Source organism: Eriocheir sinensis, chromosome 53 (assembly GCF_024679095.1).
Source record: "Eriocheir sinensis breed Jianghai 21 chromosome 53, ASM2467909v1, whole genome shotgun sequence".
Taxonomy (NCBI): Eukaryota; Metazoa; Arthropoda; class Malacostraca; order Decapoda; family Varunidae; genus Eriocheir; species Eriocheir sinensis.
The window spans coordinates 1,652,309-1,677,308 of NC_066561.1; the positions used below are offsets into that span (position 1 = coordinate 1,652,309).

Consider the following 25,000-nt stretch of genomic DNA (forward strand, 5'->3'; position numbering starts at 1 on the left):
TGATTTATATAACATCACTTCACACGGCATCTCTGGCTAAGAACATTGTGGACAAAAATTATGAAATTAAGCAAGAATTATAAAGAGGAATGTTAGTTGTTGAAAACCGGAGGTTGAGCGAGGTCGCGGATGTGCTCCTCAGTGAGTCTGAAGAGAGGGGGGGGGGGGGGGAGTTGGGCTGATGTTGCAAAACGGAGGAGGAGAGTAAAGAAGAATCTCCTTGTCGTCATCTGATCAACATCTGATCAAGAAAAAGAGGCAACTGAGATGAAAAAATAAGTTTCCCAGGCACCACACGGCAGTCAGATATCTCATTCAAGAATCACTAATGCTGGTAACATTGTTATGAACTTTGATGATGAGAGTAAAAGCAATGAAGCAGCTCAGAAATTAGAAAATGTAGAGTAACTTTGCACAAAAAGTGTGGGAAAATTAAGGCCAAAGATCATGATTTCTAACGTGCATAACGAGGAGACCGCAGATAAGATGATTGAGACGCGGTTAAACAGGAATGAATTCTTACTCTCGATCTATAGAGTTGAGAATAAAATCGAGAAGATTTTAAACAAGGGTGCTACTGATGTCACAATGCATTGTATCTTGAAATATAACCTAACTGTTATATTGATGCTTATTCACAAGCTTCATGACAAAATAAAACTAGAATATAACATTAATTTTGAAACATTAGAACCATCTATTAATGGCCGAAGAAATTCAGTGCATGGTAATTAGCTTACATGTTTTTTTTTTGTGTGTGTGTTCGCCTATAGCGCCGGTAGGCTTTCTTCAGGGGCCTGGTGGTCGGCCCAAGCCCGTCATGGTGCAGGCAATTTTTATAGTGGCGCCATTTATTCTTGGCTCATGCTGACCCCCGGAACTCATTCTTGATTCACTTGGACGGTTTCTTTTAGAGTCCGGGTTGATGGGTGGTCTTCAGGACAGCATGTGAGTAGTCTTAGGTCACTCGACGTTGACTGAAAAATCCCAGGTGGTAGCGTGCGGATTCAAACCCGCGTCGTCCAGAACCCACTCAGCCTCCGCCTACCCATATAGAGGCCTGCCCTTATACCAAGCAAAGCTTTTCAGGCAGAGTGTTAATAAAAAGCATAATGAACAAATCATAAGAAGAAAAAAACATAATATTGGAAAGGAGTATTATATAGAAACAATAAACAATAATTGAAAATACAAAATACCAAATTAAAATACAAATAGAGTAAAATACAAAACACCAAAGTAATATATTAAATAGTGTAAAATACAAAATACCAAAGTAATATATCAAATAGTGTAAAATACAAAATACCAAAGTAATATATTAAATAGTGTAAAATACAAAATACCAAAGTAATATATTAAATAGTGTAAAATACAAAATACCAAAGTAATATATCAAATAGTGTAAAATACAAAATACCAAAGTAATATATCAAATAGTGTAAAATACAAAATACCAAAGTAATATATTAAATAGTGTAAAATACAAAATACCAAAGAAATATATCAAATAGTGTAAAATACAAAATACCAAAGTAATATACAAAATACCAAAGTAAAATACAAAATACCAAAGTAAAATACAAATAGAGTAAAATACAAAATACCAAAGTAATATATCAAATAGTGTAAAATACAAAATACCAAAGTAAAATACAAAATACCAAAGTAAAATACCAAATGCCAAAGTAATATATCAAATAGTGTAAAATACAAAATACCAAAGTAAAGTACAAAATACCAAAGTAATATATCAAATAGTGTAAAATACAAAATACCAAAGTAATATACAAATCAGTGTAAGATACAAAATTCCAAAGTAATATACAAATTAGTGTAAAATACAAAATACCAAAGTAATATACAAAACAGTGTAAAATACAAAATACCAAAGTAATATACAAAACAGTGTAAAATACAAAATTCCAAAGTAATATACAAAACAGTGTAAAATACAAAATACCAAAGTACTATACAAATTAATGTAAAATACAAAATACCAAAGTAATATACAAATTAGTGTAAAATACAAAATACCAAAGTAATATACAAATTAGTGTAAAATACAAAATACCAAAGTAATATACATATTAGTGTAAAATACAAAATACCAAAGTAATATACAAATTAGTGTAAAATACAAAACACCAAAGTAATATATCACATAGTGTAAAATACAAAATTCAAAAGTAAAGTACAAAATACCAAAGTAATATACAAATCAGTGTAAGATACAAAATTCCAAAGTAATATACAAATTAGTGTAAAATACAAAATACCAAAGTAATATACAAATCAGTGTAAGATACAAAATACCAAAGTAATATACAAGTTAGTATAAAATACAAAATACCAAAGCAATATACAAAACAGTGTACAATACAAAATAGTGTAAGATACATATAAACAAATACAAAAGATGTAGACAGATAATAAAACAATATGTAGAATAGGACAGTACAGTACATCCCTTGCACAATACAAGCTTATGGGTAGGTTTTAAGTGAACTTTCAGATTCAAACTCGAATGAACATACAGGTAGAAGAACCTTTATAGAAGTATCAGTTTCAATGAGTTCTGGAATCAGACAGATACATAGGTATATTAGAGACAAGATTCATATTCTACTAGTTGAAATTGAAAATCATAATTTTAGCTATGTTCAGTAAGTATCCAGAATGTTTTCTTTTAGTTTTCTTTTGAAGATATTGAGGGAAGTAGCATTTTTTTTATATGTAGAACCTTCTTGTGTGTTTTCTTTTTGCAAAAAAGACATACAGACCAGTCAGTGGGTGATGACTGGGATCGTGATAAAACAGAAGTGGATGCCACTGATTTTTTTATCATCAAACTGACTGCTTTTGATAAACTTTTCCACGAATTTATTTTCCTTTTTGTGCACATGTCTGAGGTTTTCTTTGCTAGTAGATATTGCATAGCATTTTGAGTACAACTGAATGTCAGCAGTGGAAAGTGTGCCAAGATCTCCCTTCAAACGTTTATAAACATCATCCTGTTTACGTTCAAGTGTTTCAACAAGTTTCTGAATAGATGATACTGTGGGTCTTCTAAGATTTTCCCTGGAATCCAATTGACAAATAAGGCACTTATTGAAATCTGTATGACGTCTTCGCTTTTTAGCAGGCAAAAGGTCCAACCGTTCCTGATTTTCCTCGCTAGCCATTGTTTTCTCACAATCTGAAATACAAAAATATAGATTACTCATAGAAGAGGCAATCATAGATTTAACAACAAAACAAGAACAAAACATTAATGGACAGGATTCATATACAAACGTCGCTATATGATCAGTAACATGTATGGAGACATTTTACAAATGGGTAACTATCTATCTGAAAGCTTACTGCACTAATTTTTATTTAGACTTTAATCGTAAAATACGGTAAACAACACAACACTCATGTTTACATTCATTTCGCTATCAGTATTCAATGGATACCAATGCTATTAAGCAAGTACTCAGACTCGCGCCAGAGCAGCCCCCGAACTGCTCGGTGCGGTGTGACCATGGGAACTTTATACTCATTTCCCTCCTGTGGTAATAATAATGTATGTATCAAGCTTAATGTTTCACAGTGTATAGTAGGATAGTTGAGAAAGCTTTTAGAGCATTGAAATACAGGCATTCATTATTATAGAAAGAAAGATATACTATCATAAAATCCTAATAACAAGAAAAAAAAATTTTTTTTGCTTATGTGCTTACATTTAATGTAATATCCTAATTACTTGTGAAGTATTACACTAATTCTATACATATGTACTTAAAAAACATCTCATTACGGACATTATGATATGTAAAACATTCTTGTTTTGTTGAAAATAACTGCTGTATTGTAAAAACTGTGAAATGACTATGCGGTATTATTTTTTTTCGTCTGGAGATAAAATGGTATACAGTTTTTAAATGATACCACAATCTGAATCCACTAACTACCTGGGGTGTTCTGAAGGGCCTATTCTACCACTTTGTATAGTCAAACCTTTTCTATAGGGTATGTTGAACGAATCTAAATTTTGGTTGTGTCTGATGCTGGACTAGAAGTCCTCCCAGCACATATTTATTCAAGACAGATCGGTAATAATAAATCTGGCAGTATGTGACAGCAACGTCCACAAGAGTGTATGGGAAATGCAGAATCAGTAAATCAGATCGAGCAGCTAAGTTCCTCTCAGCAACAACCCATTTTTTTCATAATGCAGTTTCTACTAGAGCCTGCGATCTTCAAAAACCCAGCACTGTATTTGGTGTTGACATTTATTACCACAATGAGTGCATGGTTAAGCAAATATATGTACATGTATGGGTCACAGTCCAAAGGCCCACAATGTCTCCTAAACAACAAGCATAGAATAGGATTGCACCTGAATTAAAACGAGAGTTAATGACTGGATATGTTATGAACTGAGTGAAATCGGAGTCATCTCAATAGTATATAGATAATACTTATAATTCTCGCCTTTGGGATGCTACTATTGTCCCTGTTAATCATACACATATCTGTACATCACAATATTCAAGGAGATGCAATAAACTCCACAGACCCCATAAATGCAAGTGCTAACATCATCAGAAAACCTCCTGATGGTTATGATCTTGGTCTCGAAGACAGACTTTGTGATGCCGAAGACCTTCATCATGCGTGCAGTAATATGTGTATCCATGGTCCGACAGACTCTGCATTCATGACATGTATGGGTGTTCGTTTTCGTCCATGATGGTGTATGTAAATCATTGCTTATAAAGCGACCGGGTTTCTCGACATTTTTTATTTAAGATAAACTGAGCTTTTAGCAAAAGAACGAGATGCCTCAAACTACATGCTGTACACAATTCTCTGCTTCATGCATGATGGTTATGGTGGACCGTTTCATAATTTTGGAAGCATTCAGACTACCAAAGAACTTTAGAATGGGACCAGGGATACGCCTATCACTGCATGCAAGTTAAAAGTCTTGGGCATCACAAAATCTGACCGAGTCCAAGATCATAATCATCAAAAGGTTTTCTGATGATGCTAGCACCTACATTTATGGGGTCTGAGGAGTTTATTGAATCTCATAGAGCATGTGATGTACAGATATATGTATGATAAACCATAACTGATTTAGCTTTGTCTTGTGGATAGGTTAAGTCGGTACCATTTCTGAACTGATTCACAGGGACAATCGTAGCATCTCTATTGCGAGAATTATAAGACTAGTATTATCTACACTATTGAGATGGTCTCTGATTCCATTAAGTTCATAACATGTTCCATCCATCAGCCCTCGTTCTAAAGGGGTACATTCATCCTTAGCAGGTATCACCACCGCTAGAGCCATAGAGTCCACGAATCTGGAACTATTCTTTCAATTATCGTAAATTATCTGCGTTTCTCTGGGACTTTGCAACAATTACACTTCAATATAATAAGTGACTCTATTGTTAATAAAATGTAGCTCATCATTATCGTTGTTTTATCTATTTTGTAAACGAGAAAGTATAAATGATGTCCTGAGCCTCTCCTCATCCACAATCGTTCTTGAGTGAAAGACTTGTGAAATGAAGCAGAAATAAGCTTTTTAAATATATATATACATATATATATATATATATATATATATATATATATATATATATATATATATATATATATATATATATATATATATATATATACTTTATATGCTGAGTATCTGCTTTGGATGCATCAGTGTCGCCTTCGGCGGAATTTATCAAAAATATGTGGGCGCCAGGCATCTCGGCAGAAAGCGACCTCCTTTGTTTTTTGTCCGTGTGCGACATTGGCTTCCGTCAATAATGTTTCCCTTCACCAACAACTCCCAGACTTAAACGCCACCACCTTTGACCTTCCCACGCTCCTGGTAGTGGCAGACGTCCACCCAAGGTCTTGGTTCATCTCAAACAACAACCAGCAGTCACTTGAGGGCGGGGTATAATAAGCCGGGAGCGAAAGCCTTTCTATTGTTGTGAAGGAGAAGGTTGTCCAGATGGCTGACGCCCTAATGTTTTTGATACATTTCGCCAAAGGCGACACTGATACACCAACGGCAGGTACTCAGTAAATATTGTAATGTAAATAGAATAACTCTAAAGAGCCCATTCCTGCTTGATTTCGCAGATCTTTCATGCAATAACGATTTTGGATGAGGAGAGGCTGCCGGACAGCATTTATATTTTCTCTCGTTTACCAGAAAAAAAAGAATGATCGGCTACATAATTATTAACAATAGTGTCAGTTATTATATTGAAGTGTAATTGTTGCAAGGTCCAGAGAAACACAAGTAAATTACGATAATTGAAAGAATAGCTCAAGCTTCGTGGGCCCTGTGACCCAAAACCCACTGGCTGGCACTTTGGAATATACCTCATTCAGGTACAGTCCTTTTCCATACATGTTGTTAAGGAGGCATTGTGGGCCCATAGACTATGACTACTTGTATATGTGCTTAACCATGCACTCATTGTGGTAATAAATGTCAGCACCAAATACAGTATTTTTTATTTTTTTTTAAGATCGCGGGTTCTAGTAAAAACTGCATTATGATAAAAGAGTTTGTTGCTTAGAGGAACTTAGCTGCTCAATCTGATTCACTGATTCTGTACTTCCCATACGGTCTCCTGTGGACGCTGCTGTCACAGATAATGCCAGGTATATTATAGTACCGATCTGTCTTGAATAAATATTTGCTGGGAGGACTTCTAAGTGTTTAAATACGAGACGACGTATGACCAAGATATTCTGAGCCACTTGAATCCAATGTTTTTAAGCACTTTTTTTTTGTATGTATCCTGTCTGTCCATTGTGTACATTTTGTTTCAATTATTATTGAGATGTTATACAAAACTGTCACGAGTTCAGAAGTCAGTTTTTTTTCACCATATCACCTCGAATGTTACTTCGGTCAAGAATTCTTTTTCGGCCATTTTCAATTCTAAATATTTTTTCCGTTTAATTTCCCTGACACATTATGCATAAGTCTTTGTCAACATAGTTTATTCAGCCAGGTAAGGCGTCAATTCAACATGCTTCATCTTGATGGTATATTGCTGCTTTACTTTATTCTACTTGAATGTTCATCGGGACATCACTAAGCACCTAAAAGAATATATTCTGTGCATGTCTGTAGTGAAAACCAAAATCACCTTTAATAATTATTGCGTGATAAGTGTATATGGCATTGCACACATTATGTAAATACGCATCAAATGTAAGGCAGCTTAATATAACCTGTCCCAACCCTTACGCCCAAGGAAAACCCACTTTACTTGTGATTTCTATATAATTTTGTTACATATCAAACGCACAAGGGAGGCGGTGGCTGAGTGGTTAGCGTGTGGGCAGTGCATTCACCACGCCATGGACAACGACGTTTTGAATCCCTACGCTACCACCTGGGATTTTTCAGTCACCGCCGAGTGGCCTAAGACTACCCACGTGCTGTCCAGAAGACCACCCGTCAACCCAGACTTACGAAGAAACCGTCCAGTGAATCAAGAATGAGTTCCGGGGGGCAGCATGAGCCAAGCATAACTGGCGCCACTATAAAAAAAATTGCCTGCGCCTTGACGGGCTTGGGCCGACCACCTGGCCCCTGAAGAAAGCCTACCGGCGCTACTGGCGGAGATGTAAAACAAAAAAGTACAAAAAAGCAAGTGCAAACTGCTTGCAGTTTTTGCACTGCAGGGGATTATGTTTACACACGTGGGAATATTCTAGGATGCCAGACGTGTGATTTTTTTTTCAGAAAAATAATTGAATAAATATTTAACTTACAGTAGTTATTATGTTAATATTTCTTATTCAAAAGGGAACATGTGAAGTTTTGATCCAAGTTTCATTGATTTGGATGCATATTTGACAAAGGGACACTCATTCCAAGTGTTGTCATAAAATTCCACAGACTTCCAACAAATTTGGTGTCAGATTCCCACACTGACCGTAAAACCGTAACAAATGGCATTGTTTTCTGTTCTTCTACATCATTGCTATTAGACAATGTGACATTAAAGTCTTTTAATATAAAATCTGATGAAATATGGATGAAAAACGGGAACGCACTATCAAAAATTTCTCATGAGCAAAAATATTCTTTCACATCCAGTAGTTACATAACTTACCAGCTTTGAAAGTTGTACCCACGCCTTTTTGGAGTGTTTTGACACATATTCAAAAGAAATGGATAGTGTTTCTCTAAAAGAGAGATGTACACAAATCACCCCTAGAACCAGGACATATAATTATTATCGCATTATGAAAATAATAATGATAATGATAATGTTAAAAATAATTAATCTTATTATTATTATTATTATTATTATTATTATTATTATTATTATTATTATTACTTGTATTGTTACTATTATCATTATTGTAATTTCTATTTATATTACTATAATTATATCCTTTATAAACTTTCACCTCAGGTGAGTTGTCGTGTTATTGCCAGTAATTACTAACTCATTTGATGGTTTTGTGACTGTGAATATTAAGTTGTGCGTGTTTTTCTCCCCAACACACACACACACACACACACAGACACTGTTGCCGGAGCTCATACGCAGCGTAATGGAAGGAGACGAGGGCAGGGCCACGGTGCTCCTCGCCAGGGGAGGAGACCCCAAGGTGACCGTCCCCTCTAACAGACGTGGGTCGTGGTGCCTGGTGGCCCTGGCTGCCTTGTGGGGCCGCGGCCACCTCCTGCCCTGCCTGCTGAGGGCGGGGCTCAGCGTGGAGGGCCGCGGCAGCGACGACCGAACACCACTGATGCTGGCTGCCTGGCAGGGCCACACGAGAACGGTGCAGGACCTGCTGACCCTTGGCGCAGACCCGCTGGCTGCAGATAAAGCAGGTGAGGTGTGGTGCGGTTGTGGTATGGGTTGTGCTGGTGGTAGTGGTTGTGGTGGTGCTGTTGTGGATTGTGCTAATGGTATTTATGTTGATAGTGATATTGGTGGTGGTTGTTGTGTGGATGGTGGTGGGGATGGTGGGGATGGTGTTGAGGGGGTAATGGTTATAGTGTTGCTGCTGCTGGTGGCCGTGGCAACGGTATTTATGTTGGTTGTGATATTGCTGGTGGTGGGTATAACATTGTGGTTGAATTCTGTCCCTCACTCGCCTCCTTCTCCTTCCCCTCCTTTATTTCCCTCCCTTCCTCCTTCATCCCACCAAATCCATCCGTTCTCCCTCCTTCTACTCTTGCCTCTCCCTTCCCTCCATCTTCCCGTTTTTTACTTACTTTCACTCCATCTTTTCTCTCCGTCCCCCTTTTCTTATCTTCCTTCCTCTAGCCTGACATCGATTGTTTGTAAGTTAATGGAGACTATCATTCGAGGCAATATGGTGAAGTTCTTCGAAGAAAATAATATGATAAATTATTCGCGACATGGTGTCCGTAGCAAACCTTCGTGTTTAACTAACTTACTTTATATTTTTCATTATATTTTTTGAGGTGAAAGCAGATCAGTAGATATTATATATCTGGATTTTCAAAAGGCATTTGATAAGGTCCCCCACAAACGATTGCTCAGCAAACTATTGGCGCACGGTATCTCAGGTATCGTTCACAATTGGCTTGTGGACTGGCTCTCTGAGCGGAAACAGAGAGTAGTTCAAAACGGTGTTTCATCTTAGGCTACGTCCGCACTAGGCAGCGGAACGCTGCTTCTGTTTTTCGCTGCCGCTGCCTGTGCTATCTGCATTAGGCTGTTTTTCGCTGCCGCTGCCTGTGCTATCTGCAGCTATTTTTCGCTGCTCGCAGTGTTTCGCTGCCGCTGCCTTTTGGTTTCAGAGTGCTCCTGACTACGGTCGAATGCGGTTGTGTTGCAGTGCTATTAAATATGAAAACTTTGACGAAAAAAGTGGCAATTGCGTACTTGTTGCGTAAGAAACAACAAGAAAAAAAGAAAAAAAATATTGGGTTCATCCTCTTTTCCAAAACAAAACAAGAAAAGGAGCATTTTATAATTTAATTAAAGAACTAAAGGATGACGATGCAAAATATTTTAATTATTATAGAATGTCTAAGGCATCATATAATGAACTTTTACATCGTTTAGGTCCAGCACTTCAACGACAAGACACAAAGTTCAGAAATGCCTTGACGCCAGATGAGCAACTGACCATAGCAATCAGGTAAGTTATATGTTTATATTAATGAATTTTGTTATATTTTCAGAATTGAGCTCAAATTTTATTTTTGTAAGTTTTTAATGATGTCACATTATTTATTTTAAGATATATATTTATATTTATATTTGTAATTAAATATTTCGTATAGTAGAGTTGATTTAACGGTTAATATACTCACACAAAACAATAGCACTACAGCAACCAAAACACGGGGGAATTAAAATTCAATACAAAGGTATGAAATATATTCAGAAAATAATAGGAAACTATATATATCCATTCTTTAAATAAAAAAAGCAATTGTTAATTCTGCTAGTATATTATATTGTATTCAGAAAACAATATACAAAATCATAATATTCCTATTGTGAAAGAGGAAAATCATGTACCTTCTGCATTTACATAATGCAGTGGGAAAAATTGTCATAATTTATAATTCAACAAGGCTTGATGTATCTGAATAAATCGAGTCAACAGGTGAAGGAACAGGCTGAAGTGTTGTCTGGGGACATGTTTGATAAGCGCTGCGATGCATAGGTAGCGCACTGCTCATAGAATCAGGTATGACATTTTGCGTAGGAGGCTGCAAGGTGAAACTTTGATTGGTGAAGCTGCTCGAAGCCTGTTGACCTGAGAAGTAGACAGGATTCTGATGCCCTTTCCTTCTCTTGATTGAGAGCAGGGCCTCAATAGCACTATGTTGCCATTCCAGTACTTCATCTGCAGTTAAAGTTTGAAGTGAGGGTTCAATACCCTTCATAAAAGCCATATGCGTGCTTTGCTCCTCATGCGTGTCCAATTTCTGAAGAAGTTCATGTTCAAATGTGGAAATTTTGCTACGTTTATTTCTCTGGGCTGAAGGTTTCTTTTCATGTAGTGAGCTTATTGATGACATGTCTGTTGGTGATTCTCCCTGACGGTCTTCATCATTTTCCATTGATGATGTTGTCTGGACTGTTTCTCCAATTGCTTTCAAAAATTCCAGATGTTGGGAATAAGCATAGGGTTTTTTACTACTGTACCCTGAACCAGAAGCAGCATTTTTTTCAATTCTTATTTGTTTCAAATATTTCTCTCTGACGTTCTTCCATTTCATTTGAAGGGATTTACCTGCGGAAAAAATAGCATAAATAAGTAGTGTTTTTCATAGTTATGTATAGCATATATCATAATTTTCTAATAAGTTTAAATACGGAAGCCCTTCTCTACGAATCATGGATTTTTTTGTAGATTAATTTTCGTGTGCCACTTGCTAATAAGCAATACATTTTTTTCAGATATCTGGCGACTGGATCCTCAACGACAGATCTGCAGTACAGTTTTCCGAGTTGGGAAACAAACAATTAGTGATTGCATAAGAGACGTGTGTTGGGCTATCTGGACAATACTACATAATGAAGAAATTCCAACGCCTAGCGAGGTAGGGTGGAACAAAATTGTTGAAAATTTAATGAAAATGCTAACTTCCCGAATTGCCTCGGCGCAATCGACGGAAAACATATCAGAGTTATTAAGCCCAAACACAGCGGATCACTATACCATAATTACAAGCACTACTTTTCCATTGTTTTGTTAGCTGTTTGTGACAGCGATTATTTATTTACATACGTAGATATAGGGTCATACGGAAAAGAATGTGACTCGAATATCTTCAAGCAATCTACATTTTACAAATCTATTCAAAATAACACTCTGAACACTCCGCCTGGACAAAATGAAGCCCTTCCGCATATGTTTGTTGGAGATGAGGCTTTTGGTCTTTCTTCCTCTGTTTTGAGACCTTATGCAGGAAATTACCTACAACCTAAAAAAAGAATATTCAATTATCGCCTGTCCAGAGCGAGAAGGTACGTTGAATGTACCTTTGGCATTCTTTCAAATAAATGGAGGATATTTCATACGCCGATGAATGTTGGCCTCAATGCTGCAATTGACATAACAAAGGCTTGCTGCGTGTTACATAATTTTGTACGAAGACGTGATGGATTCAATCGTGAGGATACCGCTATCAGGGGAAACGTTCAAGGTATTGCTCCTGTGCCACCATGCGGCGCAGCCCGTGGAGGGAGAGCTGCCAACAACATAAGAGATAACTTTGCAGACTATTTCACTAGCTATCAGGGTTCTGTTTCCTGGCAGAATGATATGATATAATTTTGAAACTGCGATACATCGCACTCATGATAATGATGAATGGTTGAATGAATATATATATATATATATATATATATATATATATATATATATATATATATATATATATATATATATATATATATATATATATATATTGGTTTTCCATTACCTGTACATTGATTGGAGCTATAGATTAAATTATTTACCAAGGTATAGTACATTGTTTGTAGTTATAATTCAAATTTTATTTACGTAGTTATGTCCTTAGTAGCTTTATTATTTGTAGTTACATTTCAAACTTTATATACCTAGGTATGTCCTTAGGTACTTTGTTTGTAGCAACAGATGAAACTTTATTTACCTATGTAGCCATGTTTTCATTAATGTATTGAAATACCTAACCATTGTGAAATAAATCTATGTTACTTACATTTTGCTATCATTTCCTTGTTGTCCAAATCATTGAAGCCAATAATTAGTTCTTCGCATATTTCTCTCCAGGCTTCCTTCTTGAGATTTTTATCTTTATAATTCTCTGAAGAAATATCCCAGATGCAATTTCTTGCTTGAACTAATTCAATAAGCCGTTCTATATTTACTTCCACTCCACACGACATTATCTGAAAAGATAAACAAAACTTTTAAAATCTGTTATTTCCACAAGAAAATTAATATAGGTGTATCTCCATAGATTGTGAAGCTAACATGTTATTTTAAAAAACAAATGCAAACTTTATTGAATTATCAGAATAGGTTTGATAATCACTTAAAAAGTTATTAACCACAAACAGCCGTATTTTAATCACAAGCAGCCCCTTTGCAGCCAAATGGCTGCATACTTTTTGTTTAGAGTACTTCCTCTATTGCATGGTGTCCTAGCTGAGGCTATCTTACAGCAAAGGAAGATATTGGTGGCTTGTTTCAGGATGATCCTTCTACCACTCCAAACTTGTAAGTGAAAAATGCAGGCTTCTTCACGAAGTGTAGGTTTCCCGAGTTTCAAGTTTATCAGCGAAATGACCTACAATGACCTTATTTGAACTTTAATTTGATCTTTGGTAAAAAAATCCTGCATAGTGAGAAATGTAGGCCTCTTCAAGAAATATATGTTCCTCGAGTTTGAAGCCGATAGGAGAAATACTAAAAATTGACCTTATTTGACCTTTTTTGACCTTCTGATTGGTCAAAGGTCACCAAAATTATCACTATAACATTCCTTGGGTCATGACCTTTCCATCGATACCTCATATGTCCAGGTGGGTTGTCTTGGGGCGGAGGAGATAGGGCACAGACAGACAGACAGACACACACACACACACACACACACACACACACAGACAGACAGTACGAAAATTTATATATAGATTAACATAAAAAAAAAAAAATATTCAGTTAATATTTCATGGCGTACAGGGATATTTCACTTACGATAGAACAACTCGCAGCACCTTCCTCCATCACTGCTTGAAACTGACTGAGCGCTGCCGCAGCGGTCTCTAGGTAGTGCAGACAGCTCCATAGAAATGCATATACCACCTAAACAGAAGCAGCGCAACGCTGCTTCTGTTTCTGTAGGAACGCTGCTCGTGTCGAGGCAGCGTTTCGCTGCTTGTATGAAGCAGCGGCTAGTGCGTACAGCTCCATGGGATTACATGTATGACCAACACTCAGGCAGCGGCAGCGAAAAACAGAAGCAGCGTTCCGCTGCCTAGTGCGGACGTAGCCTTATAACTGGCTCGATGTCAGAAGCGGCGTACCTCAAGGTCAGTGCTTGGTCCCATGCTCCTCTTAATTTATGCTAATGATATCGATGATGGGCTCACTTGTAAAATATCAAAATTTGGTGATGACACAAAAATCGCTAGTTAGGTAGTTACGATACTCTACGAAGAAGCATTACAATCGGATCTAGATCGACTTGCACGTTGGGCCAGTCAATGACAAATGAAATTTAACGTTAACAAATGTAAAGTGTTGCACATCGGAAACAATAACAATCGCGTTCAGTACGTAATGAATGGTAATAGTAGTTGTATTAGTAGTAGTTTCTGTAGTAGTAGTAGCAGCAGTGGTAGTAGTAGTAGTACTAGTAGTAGTACTAGTAGTAGTAGTAGCAGTAGCAGTAGTAGTAGTAGTAGTAGTCGTAGTAGTAGTAGTAGTTGTAGTAGTAGTAGTAGTAGTGTTGTGTCAATTATAAATATCGTGAAACACACGGGCAGACCAACTGAAGATGGACTGGCGGGTGGCGACTACCGCACTACCGCACACTTTCTGAAAATACCGCACTACCGCGGACCGCACTAAAAAATCCTGCGGCATCTTTTGCGTTACTTAGAAAACCATCGAAGACATTTGCAGCACGACATGCTCACAGATGTCTTTTTTTACAGTGAATCAGACTCAATCAGTCAATCGGTATCAGTCATCAGAATCAGTGATTCAATCATTCTGACTTCAGTTATTGTTCAAAATTAAATACTAAATCAATAACTCAGAACAAATCGGTTCGTCAGTCAACCCAAGGCGGCGCGCCATGACTGCCTCTGACGATGACTGTACATGGCCATGTATAACAGTACAAGCAATTAGCAGTAACATGATCGCCGCTCAGTCTCATGTCCCGTACAAATTTTTCTTTGATGCATAACATAGACCATAGTACACACTATATCTGTTTTTAACTTCATTGTAACTTCTCTATTTTATCATTATCTCTCTCTCTCTCTCTCTCTCTCTCTCTCTCTCTCTCTCTCTCTCTCTCCAATGTAGCCAAGATCAATATAGTTTGATTATAGATATAATTATAATAATAATGATAATAATAATTATAATAATAATAATAATAATAATAATAATAATAATAATAATAATAATAATAATAATAATAACACTGGCCAACAACAAAAAAATTCAAAAGGCACGGGATGTTAGAACGTTTTTAGGGTAAATCAGGGTCGCTGAATCCGAAAATGCATTTACTTTTGTTGAATTGGCTCTACTTTTAAAGATATTGGACATCAAAAAATTTAAGTAGTTGTATTCATGTATTTGGGAGATTTTCAGACTGCAAAAGTGAAGCTTTACACACAAGGACAGCTGAATGACATGGTTAGAGATCTAGCTTTGTCAAAAGAGGCAGCTGAGATTTTGGCCTCCCGTCTCAGTGAGCACCGTGTTCTTGACTCTGACGCTAAGATAACATTTACTGTAACAGAGACGAGGAACTTATTCGTTATTTCAGTGAAGAAGACGACTTTGTATTTTGCAACAACATCCAAGACCTTCTTTCAGCAATGGGACTGCCCAAGTACAATCCAGATGAGTGCCGTTTATTCATTGACTGCTCTAAACGAAGTCTGAAGTGTGTATTGTTGCACAATGGTGGCAAGTGTTGTGTCCCAATTGGCCATTCAGTAATATCGAAAGAGCACTACACGAGTGTAAAAATGGTTTTACAAAAACTGTGGTATGATGAACATAAATGGATCATATGCGTGAATTAAAAATGGTTATTTTTTTGTTAGGACAGCAAAGTGGTTATACCAAGTACCCATGTTCAATTTGTCTATGGGACAGCAGAGCCAACAATCAGCACTGGGAAAAGAAAGATTTGCCCATTCGTGAGGAGCTTGTTGTGGGGGAGAAAAATTTCATAAATGAACCGCTGGTTAACCGTGATCGAATCATCCTGCCTCCACTACATACCAAGTTGGGCCTAATGAAACAATTTGTGAAAGCATTAGATCAAGATGGTCCATGCTTCAGTTACATCTGCTCAGAATTTCCTGGTCTGAGTAATGAGAAACTGAAGGCAGGAATTTTTGATGGGCCACAAATTAGAAAGCTGATCAAGGATGAAAATTTTGTCTCCCACTTGACTGAGCCTGAGGCTGCCGCGTGGTCTTCTTTTGTCGCAGTTGTGAAAAGCTTCTTGGGCAAAAAGAAATCAAGTAGCTACCAGGAACTAGTCGAAGTGATGCTAAAACACTTCCAAGCTCTGGGAACAAGAATGAGTATCAAAATCCACTATCTGTTTAGCCATTTAGACAGATTCCCTGAAAACCTTGGTGATGTAAGCGAAGAACAGGGAGAACGTTTCCACCAAGACATCAAGACTATGGAGAAGCGGTACCAAGGCCGATGGAACGCCCACATGATGTCCGATTACTGCTGGAGCCTTATGCGTCATTGTACTTGGGAAACTCAAAAAAGGAAGTCATGTAAGAGAAGCTTCCTTCAGATGAAGCAAAGTACAGTGACCTGGACAGCTTGCGAGATTGATCTTGCGAGACAGTATGTTGACTAGCTTAAATGATATATTTTCCTTGTTTACTTTGGGTGTGAAATTTCATTGGAAATCATATTTTAATTTTATAATGTTTCATTAATCTCTTGTATTAAATGAGGATACTACTGGAAAATGTTGTGGCTCTTCTTCGTTCAGTGTTCAAATAGTAGCATACTGTAAGTAAATACCACATTTTAAGTATTCATATATAATCGGAAAACTTAAATGAAAGTGATACATTTATTCGACAGTTTGATTATCAATTAATAGCCTAAATATCATAATAAATGTGGTTTTGTTGAAATATTCATGTACCAGTAAAACGGTAATCCAATTAGTATCATTGTGTACGGATTCGCAGATACGAAAAACGCATTTCAGCAATATCTCAAAAACTAGAGCCAACTGGACAAAACTAATGTAATTTTCGAATTCAGCGAACCCAATATTCCCCCAAAATGGTCTCACCTTATATGCCCCCCAAAAATTTGTTGGGCAGTGTAATAACACACACACACACACACACACACACACACACACACACACATAATAATAATAATAATAATAATAATAATAATAATAATAATAATAATAATAGTACCTATTATTATTATTATTATTATTATTATTATTATTATTATTAATAATAATATTATTATTATTATTATTATTATTATTATTATTATTATTATTATTATTATTATTATTATTATTATTATTATTATTATTATTATTATTATTATTATTATTATTATTATTATTATTAATCTCATTCATCTAGGTGAGGTGAGGAAGGGAGGAAGGAAAGGTGAGGTGTGAATTTAATATAAATGCATTTCTGTTTTCGGTGTAAGAATAATTATATTAATACATAACATGACTGACATAAATTATTCAACATCTATTTCTAATTGAAAGTAGGTATACGGTCCCTGAAAGTCAAGATCAAGACCAAGATTGCCCAATGCCCACCAAACGTAGCGTCCTCGTGTGATTGGTGCATGTCATGTTCCCACAGCAGCTCAGCGAAAGTCACCGCCCGAAGGTCTGGGTCCCGAGCAAAATCGTTCCCGTGAGTTACCGGTTTTAGTTCGTGATTGCGTGAAGATCAACTGAATATTTTCAGTGATATATTTGTATACAAAAAACCCTTAAGTTGTTTAATATGAACCACAAACGTGCCGATTTGCATCGATAATCTACCACATAAGCACACGAAAGAACAATTTGTAAATCAAATATTATAGTCTGAATATACTCGAACGATTCATAACCTTTCAGATACCCATATTTCATCTCATTCAGGTACATAAAGTGACATCCGTCTCTGCAAGTGTCTTTACATAAGGAATTTTGATGTGTTGCATGTAAACAGCACGAGTAGCCTAATGTTATAAATAGCCTAGCATCGCATTCAACAGTTACTATATACTATTTCATGTTATTTCGAATAAAAATAATATATATATATATATATATATATATATATATATATATATATATATATATATATATATATATATATATATATATATATATATATATTATTTACATGCAGTAAATTATTAAGATAACCTTTACATGCACTTGCAGAGACAGATGTCTTTCAAATGAGCTATCAGTCAATGAATCTGAAAAAAATAGCTCGTTCGAGCATCATGTGACTATGTTACTTGATACAAGTTAGTCTTTTCGTGTGCTTGCATGTTAGTTATCGATGCAAGTGACAGTTGTTTTTTGTTCACATAAATATTCAAATATATTATTGAAAAATAAGCTTGAATGTCTATCACAACAGTTGATTTTCACGTATTCACGAACTAGAAATGCGCAGTTGCCACATCCATCAAAATTCCCGCTTTGTTGGTGGACAGACGGAATGAAACGGACTCTAGTAGTGGTGCAGTGTGCGGTCGGTGGTCAGTAGGACACTTTGATAACGTATGGTTATTACTAGACCCTGAAGAGTGTGTGTCTCTTCCCCTCCCCCACTTAGGAATGACGGCCCTCCTCTTGGCTGCTGAGCGGGGCAGTGCTGAGTGTGTGTCTGCCCTCATACCCTCCAGTGACCTTAACGCCAAGGACGAGGATGGCCGCACACCCCTCCACTTGGCTGCTGAGCGGGGCAGTGCTGAGTGTGTGTCTGCCCTCATACCCTCCAGTGACCTTAACGCCAAGGACGAGGATGGCCGCACACCCCTCCACTTGGCTGCTATGGGGGGCAGTGCTGAGTGTGTGTCTGTCCTCATACCCTCCAGTGACCTTAACGCCAAGGACAAGCATGGCCGCACACCCCTCCACTTAGCTGCTGAGCGGAGCAATGCTGAGTGTGTGTCTGCCCTCATACCCTCCAGTGACCTTAATGCCAAGGACAAGGATGGCCGCACACCCCTCCACTTGGCTGCTGAGCGGGGCAATGCTGAGTGTGTGTCTGCCCTCATACCCTCCAGTGACCTTAACGCCAAGGACAAGGATGGCCGCACACCCCTCCACTTGGCTGCTGAGCGGGGCAGTGGTGAGTGTCTGTCTGCCCTCATACCCTCCAGTAACCTTAACGCCAAGGACAAGGATGGCCGCACACCCCTCCTCTTGGCTGCTGAGCGGGGCAGTGCTGAGTGTGTGTCTGCCCTCACACCCTCCAGTGACCTTAACGCCAAGGACAGGTACGACCGCACACCCCTCCTCTTGGCTGCTGAGCGGGGCAGTGCTGAGTGTGTGTCTGCCCTCATACCCTCCAGTGACCTTAACGCCAAGGACGAGGATGGCCGCACACCCCTCCATTTGGCTGCAATGCGGGGCAGTGCTGAGTGTGTGTCTGCCCTCATACCCTCCAGTGACCTTAACGCCAAGGACGAGGATGGCCGCACACCCCTCCATTTGGCTGCTATGCGGGGCAGTGCTGAGTGTGTGTCTGCCCTCAAAGCCTTCAGTGACTTTAATGCCCAGGATGAGAATGGCCGCACACCCCTCCACTTGGCTGCGGAGGAAGGGCATCTGAAGGTGATCCAGCGGCTGACGGAGAAGGACGTGACGGCCCTCACCATCAGGGACGAGGAAGGAAGAACCCCTCTGGACGTGGCCACGATGAGCGGCAACACTGAGGTGGAGGAATGGCTGGGGAAGAGGAGCGGCGCGGTGCACCTGGACGCCGCCCGCTGCCTGCACCTCATGGTGAGTACTGGCGGGAGGGTGGCGGCGCTGTTGTTGTTGTTGTTGGTGGTGGTGGTGGTGGTGGTGTTAGTGTTGTTGATGTTGTTGTTGTGGCTGTTGTTGTATTTTTTTTCTCTTTTTTTCTTTTACTATTACTTTCATTACTATTATTACTATTATTATTATTGGTTTTATTAAAATTATTATTATTATTATTATTATTATTATTATTATTATTATTATTATTATTATTATTATTATTATTATTATTATTATTATTATTATTATTATTATTATTATTATTATTATTATTATTAAATTATTATTATTATTATTATTATTATTATTATTATTATTATTATTATTAAATTATTATTATTATTATTATTATTATTATTATTATTATTATTATTATTATTATAAGTAGTAGTAGTAGTATCAATAATAATAATAATAATAATAATAATAATAATAATAATAATAATAATAATTATGATTATTATTATTATTATTATTATTATTATTATTATTATTATTATTATTATTATTTTTTTTTTTACATTATATTATTATTGGTAGTAGTAGTAGTAGTAGTAGTAGTAGTAGTAGTGTTATTATTATTATTATTATTATTATTATTATTATTATTACTATTATTATTATTATCATTAATAATATTATATTTTTATTTGCATATCCTTTAATGATTATTTATATATTTCTTCTCTATTTCGTTCACTGATATCTAATGCAGCCATTTTATCCTCTGTACTAGCCACAGGTTCGTTGGCTGGCGTACGAGAGCCAGGCGCCCGTCTTACACTCAAAGATTTACGCTCCCCAACGAGACCCGCACCGAACCTAAATCGTCGGCAGTGTTGGTATAACTGGTCGGGCGAGGTTGGCGAGCGTGAGCGTGAAAACGTAAACAAAGTCACGTGATTTATCGGCGCGTGCCATGAACTGTGCAGCGACCACTGTCGTTTTTCTCGAGATAAATCATGTTTTCAGGATTACCTCGTCTCCAGGTAGAGTTGTGGGCATGCCTCAAAGCTGCGTGCGGCCTCTGTGTTTGTCCGCCTTACTTGTCTTTGAGTCTGTGGTGGGTAAGAATAATAATGACAGTGCCATTGTGACATTTCTGCTACCCGCAGTTTATCTTCCCAAAGTTTTCCTAGATACCCATTGGATATTCAGCCCAAAAGGGTGCATTAACAGCTGGGTGAGCTGCGTGTCGATTGATCAAGCTGAGATTCATACACGGACACACGGATTTGCTGCTGAACCTGCTAACCGATGCACGAGTGTTTCTTTAATCTTCTCCTGGGCATTTTTGACGTGCGGCCCTCCCAGCTGTTCACTCTCCTTTTCAGAGTGATAAAAAAGGGGGAGTAGAGGATAAAACACCCAAGGACGAATATTTACAAAGTCTTTGGTAAATAGTTTAGCTTTGCCACCTCAAAATATCATGTACTCTTCCAAACTGTGGGCAAAGGGCAAAAATAAATGTTCTTTAACCATAATATGAAAGTGTACATTATAAGTAACTAACTTAAGCAGACGTAACATAACCAAACCAAAACCAAAAGTGTTTTAATTATGTTTTACCATGTAGATATCATTACAAAATAAAATTTCTACGGTGTAGATACTTTTCCTTGTAGATAACAAGCCAAAGTATGGTGTAGATATTTTTTTTCTTGTAGATAACGAGCCAAAGTAGCACCACCTAACCAGTGCACTGACAGTGCTGGCAGGGTTATGTTAGGTTTCCTTAGATTAGTTAGTCCTCTTTAGTACTGCTATTGAACTACTTGTTTGTTTATTTTCTTAAAATTATAATGGTTTTGAGTATTATTAATCTGAAAAGAGTAAGAAAAAAAATAGGGGAAATTGTTTCTTCACTCAAAGAAATGGATATTTGGGAAAACCTGGGGAAAGTAAACTGATAACTCTCCAGTCACACTATCCATGTCCCAGGATAATTAGTTCTTACCAATAACCAGTTCTAGGGCCGGTAAGATGGAGATGAGCAATGAGGCCACATGCAGCTATAGCATAGCATATGCCCCCAACTCTACCTTTATTTATTTAGCTTGGGGTACACATCACAATGTCATCCACAAATATCATGGTCCACGGAGACTGCTGCCTGACCTCATTCGTCAGCCTGTACATCACTACTGAGAATGAACAGGCTGATCCTAGGTGTAGTCCAACCTCGAACAAACAGACGTAACCTAACCAAACCTAACCACTGCAGCCACCGCCCCGACTGTCCAGTGCACTGACAGTGCTGGTACGGTTTTGTTAGGTTTGCTTAGATTAGTTAGTTTTCTTTATTACTTCTATTGAATTAATTATTTGTATATTTGTTCAAATTATAATGGTTTTGAGTATTATTAATCTAAAAATACTAAGAAATAAAGCAGGAGGAATTATTTCTTCACACAAAGAAATGGATATTCGGGGTAACCTGGAGAAAGTAAACTGATAACTCTTCTGTCACACTAGCCATGTCCCAGGATAAATAGTTCTTACCAACAACCAGCTCTAGGGCCAATAAGATGGAGATGAGCAATGCAGCTAAAGCATATGCCCCCAACTTTACCTTTATTAATTTAGCATTGGGTAAAGAATTTATCATTATTTCATATTAATATTTTATTGATAATATAGTTTTATTTAGCCTCGGTACGTGTGATGAAATAAAGATTACACAGTCTAATAATTTATTTTTCCATGTTGAAAAAACAGGTAAATTTATTACCAAATAAAGATTTTCTTACAGCAAAAGGTCTTTTATGATGTCTGTAACTTGACTGCTCTTTGATGCTATAAATGGACACAGTCACCACAGGACAGCCCCAGGGCTTTGTCCTGGAGCAGAAATATCGGATGATCGTGTCACCATTCTCCCTACATTCCATCTGGCCTGTACGATATTCTTTTCTTCCTTTCTATAGCACATGTTCCATTGCTTTGTTCAGTTAAGAAACTGGAGATAAAGGAACAGAGAGAGGGATAGAATCAGTATGAGGGCACTTCAGAAAGCAAGGATTGTTCCAGACTCTATCGAAAGCTTTCGATATGTCAAGCCATAGACGACTATCCGTACCTTGACTCATCACTCGATTCGGGCCCTGTGCGCTAAGGGCCCTACGATCTTCTCCCATCTATGTTTGAATAACTTTGCTCCCAGTTAAAACTGAAGGCTCAAACTTTCACCAGAGCAAGGTGTTATTATCTATATTAATACTCTTGAGTCATTTTATCATTGGATGGATATTTGCAACATACCAGTAATTTAAAGTCATTAGGGAAGTAAACTTAAACATCTAGTAACTTTATTATAGCTACAATAACGTGGATATTTACTACACCCTTTTTTGTGTAACACCATTACTAGTCCACTATGAGTTAGTTTGTTGGTTTGAAGGGAAAAGGAAGAGTGCAATACAACTACCAAGGTAATGTATACCGCCAGGAAAGTTAAAATAGAAAGGGAAACAAAGTCACAGGTTGAACAAGAAAAGGAGGGTTACTCAAGAGAGCTCATTAATGCGGGAATGCTTCGTCCATGGGGCCAATGGACACCAGAACAAAAGCCTTGTAACATCGGTGGGTTGTGGCGCCAAGGAGTTTGTGTTCGCGAGTCCCGTAACTAAAAACCTTCGCCATTACGTCATTCGACACCCAAGCGTTGTCTCGCATTGCTATAAACATCTTGACATTTTGAAGAAGCCCACATTACCTTGGAAGTAGAGGGACAGGCCACGTGACATCGCTGGAAGGCTAAATTCCCTGCACAGCGTCACTCACACGTGCACCGAGCCACGGATTCAGAAACAGCTGTTACCTCCCTATCTGCGTCTTTCCTACGGGACTACAATTCACTGACGTGCTTACATAAACTTTATTTTCATTATAAGGCAGCTGATTATTTATTACCAAGGGGTCGCAGTTCTTTAACGTGCTTATATGAACGTCATTTTATTATTGTTAGGGAGCTTATTACTAATTTCTAGCCGATGAAAAGTGTTAAAAGTGCCGCAGCGAGTAGGGGTTTAATCTGAAACACAGACTACTATACGTATAGTAGTCTATGTCTGAAACACAGACTACTATACGTATAGTAGTCTATGTCTGAAACATAGACTACTATACGTATAGTAGTCTATGTATGAAACACAGACTACTATACGTATAGTAGTCTATGTCTGAAACACAGACTACTATACGTATAGTAGTCTATGTCTGAAACACAGACTACTATACGTATAGTAGTCTATGTCTGAAACACAGACTACTATACGTATAAGTAATCTTTGTCTGAAACATAGACTACTATATAGTAGTCTATGTCTGAAACATAGACTACTATACGTATAGTAGTCTATGTCTGAAACACAGACTACTATACGTATAGTAGTCTATGTCTGAAATAATACTAATTAGGTTATGGATAAGTAAGGTTAGGTTAAGGTAGGGTAGGTTAAGTTAGGTTAGGTAATGTTAGGGAAGCTTAAGTAATGATAGGTTAGTTAATGTTAGGTTAGGGTATGTTAGGCTAGGTTAGGTTCTATAACACAGCAAAACGAAAAATCCATTTCACAAATTCACTAGGTAGGGATTTCATGAAATGACTGATTTCATACCTTCCCTGTAATATATATATATATATATATATATATATATATATATATATATATATATATATATATATATATATATATATATATATATATATATATATATATATATATATATATATATATATATATATATATATATTTCAGGGCCAGGGAACTCAATATGTCTTTATAGTGCCGGAAAGGCGTTTGAAAATCTCTTTGATCAAGAAACAACTTCTTATTGCCAAGTAAGATCAACATATTTGGTAATATGATGTCATCGGATGTCACGAGAGGTCCTCGAATTTATTCCAGAAGACCCGCAGTAAGGCCGCCTACAGTATGACTCAAGTGAACACATTAACGTGCACACCTTCATTTCCCACTTTAATAATCCGCTCTAATACATTGTTACACTCCACACTACCACTTATGCCACACGTCCATGTAAAACAATGCCTCTCTCAGACTGCTGATACATTTCATATCCCTCTAAAACCCTCCATTTAGGACCACAGTGGCAGACGTGGCATGTAAATTTGGAACGACGAAAAAAAGCATTACTTACCCTTACAAGGCGAAATCTGGCTTCAATACACCTCCTGCAACGGCTGCGAAGCACTTTTATGCTGTG

At 37.3% G+C, this 25,000-nt stretch overlaps 1 protein-coding gene across 1 annotated transcript in view; it reads left to right on the forward strand.

Moving 5' to 3' along the window:
- The window catches only part of LOC126983155 (ankyrin repeat, PH and SEC7 domain containing protein secG-like), a 73,267-nt gene that overhangs the window by 45,069 nt on the left and 3,198 nt on the right, over positions 1-25,000 (forward strand). The window contains exon 3 of the mRNA XM_050835651.1: positions 19,280-19,753. Within this exon, the coding sequence (XP_050691608.1) occupies positions 19,280-19,753 (474 nt within the window). The remainder of the gene's footprint in view (positions 1-19,279; positions 19,754-25,000) is intronic.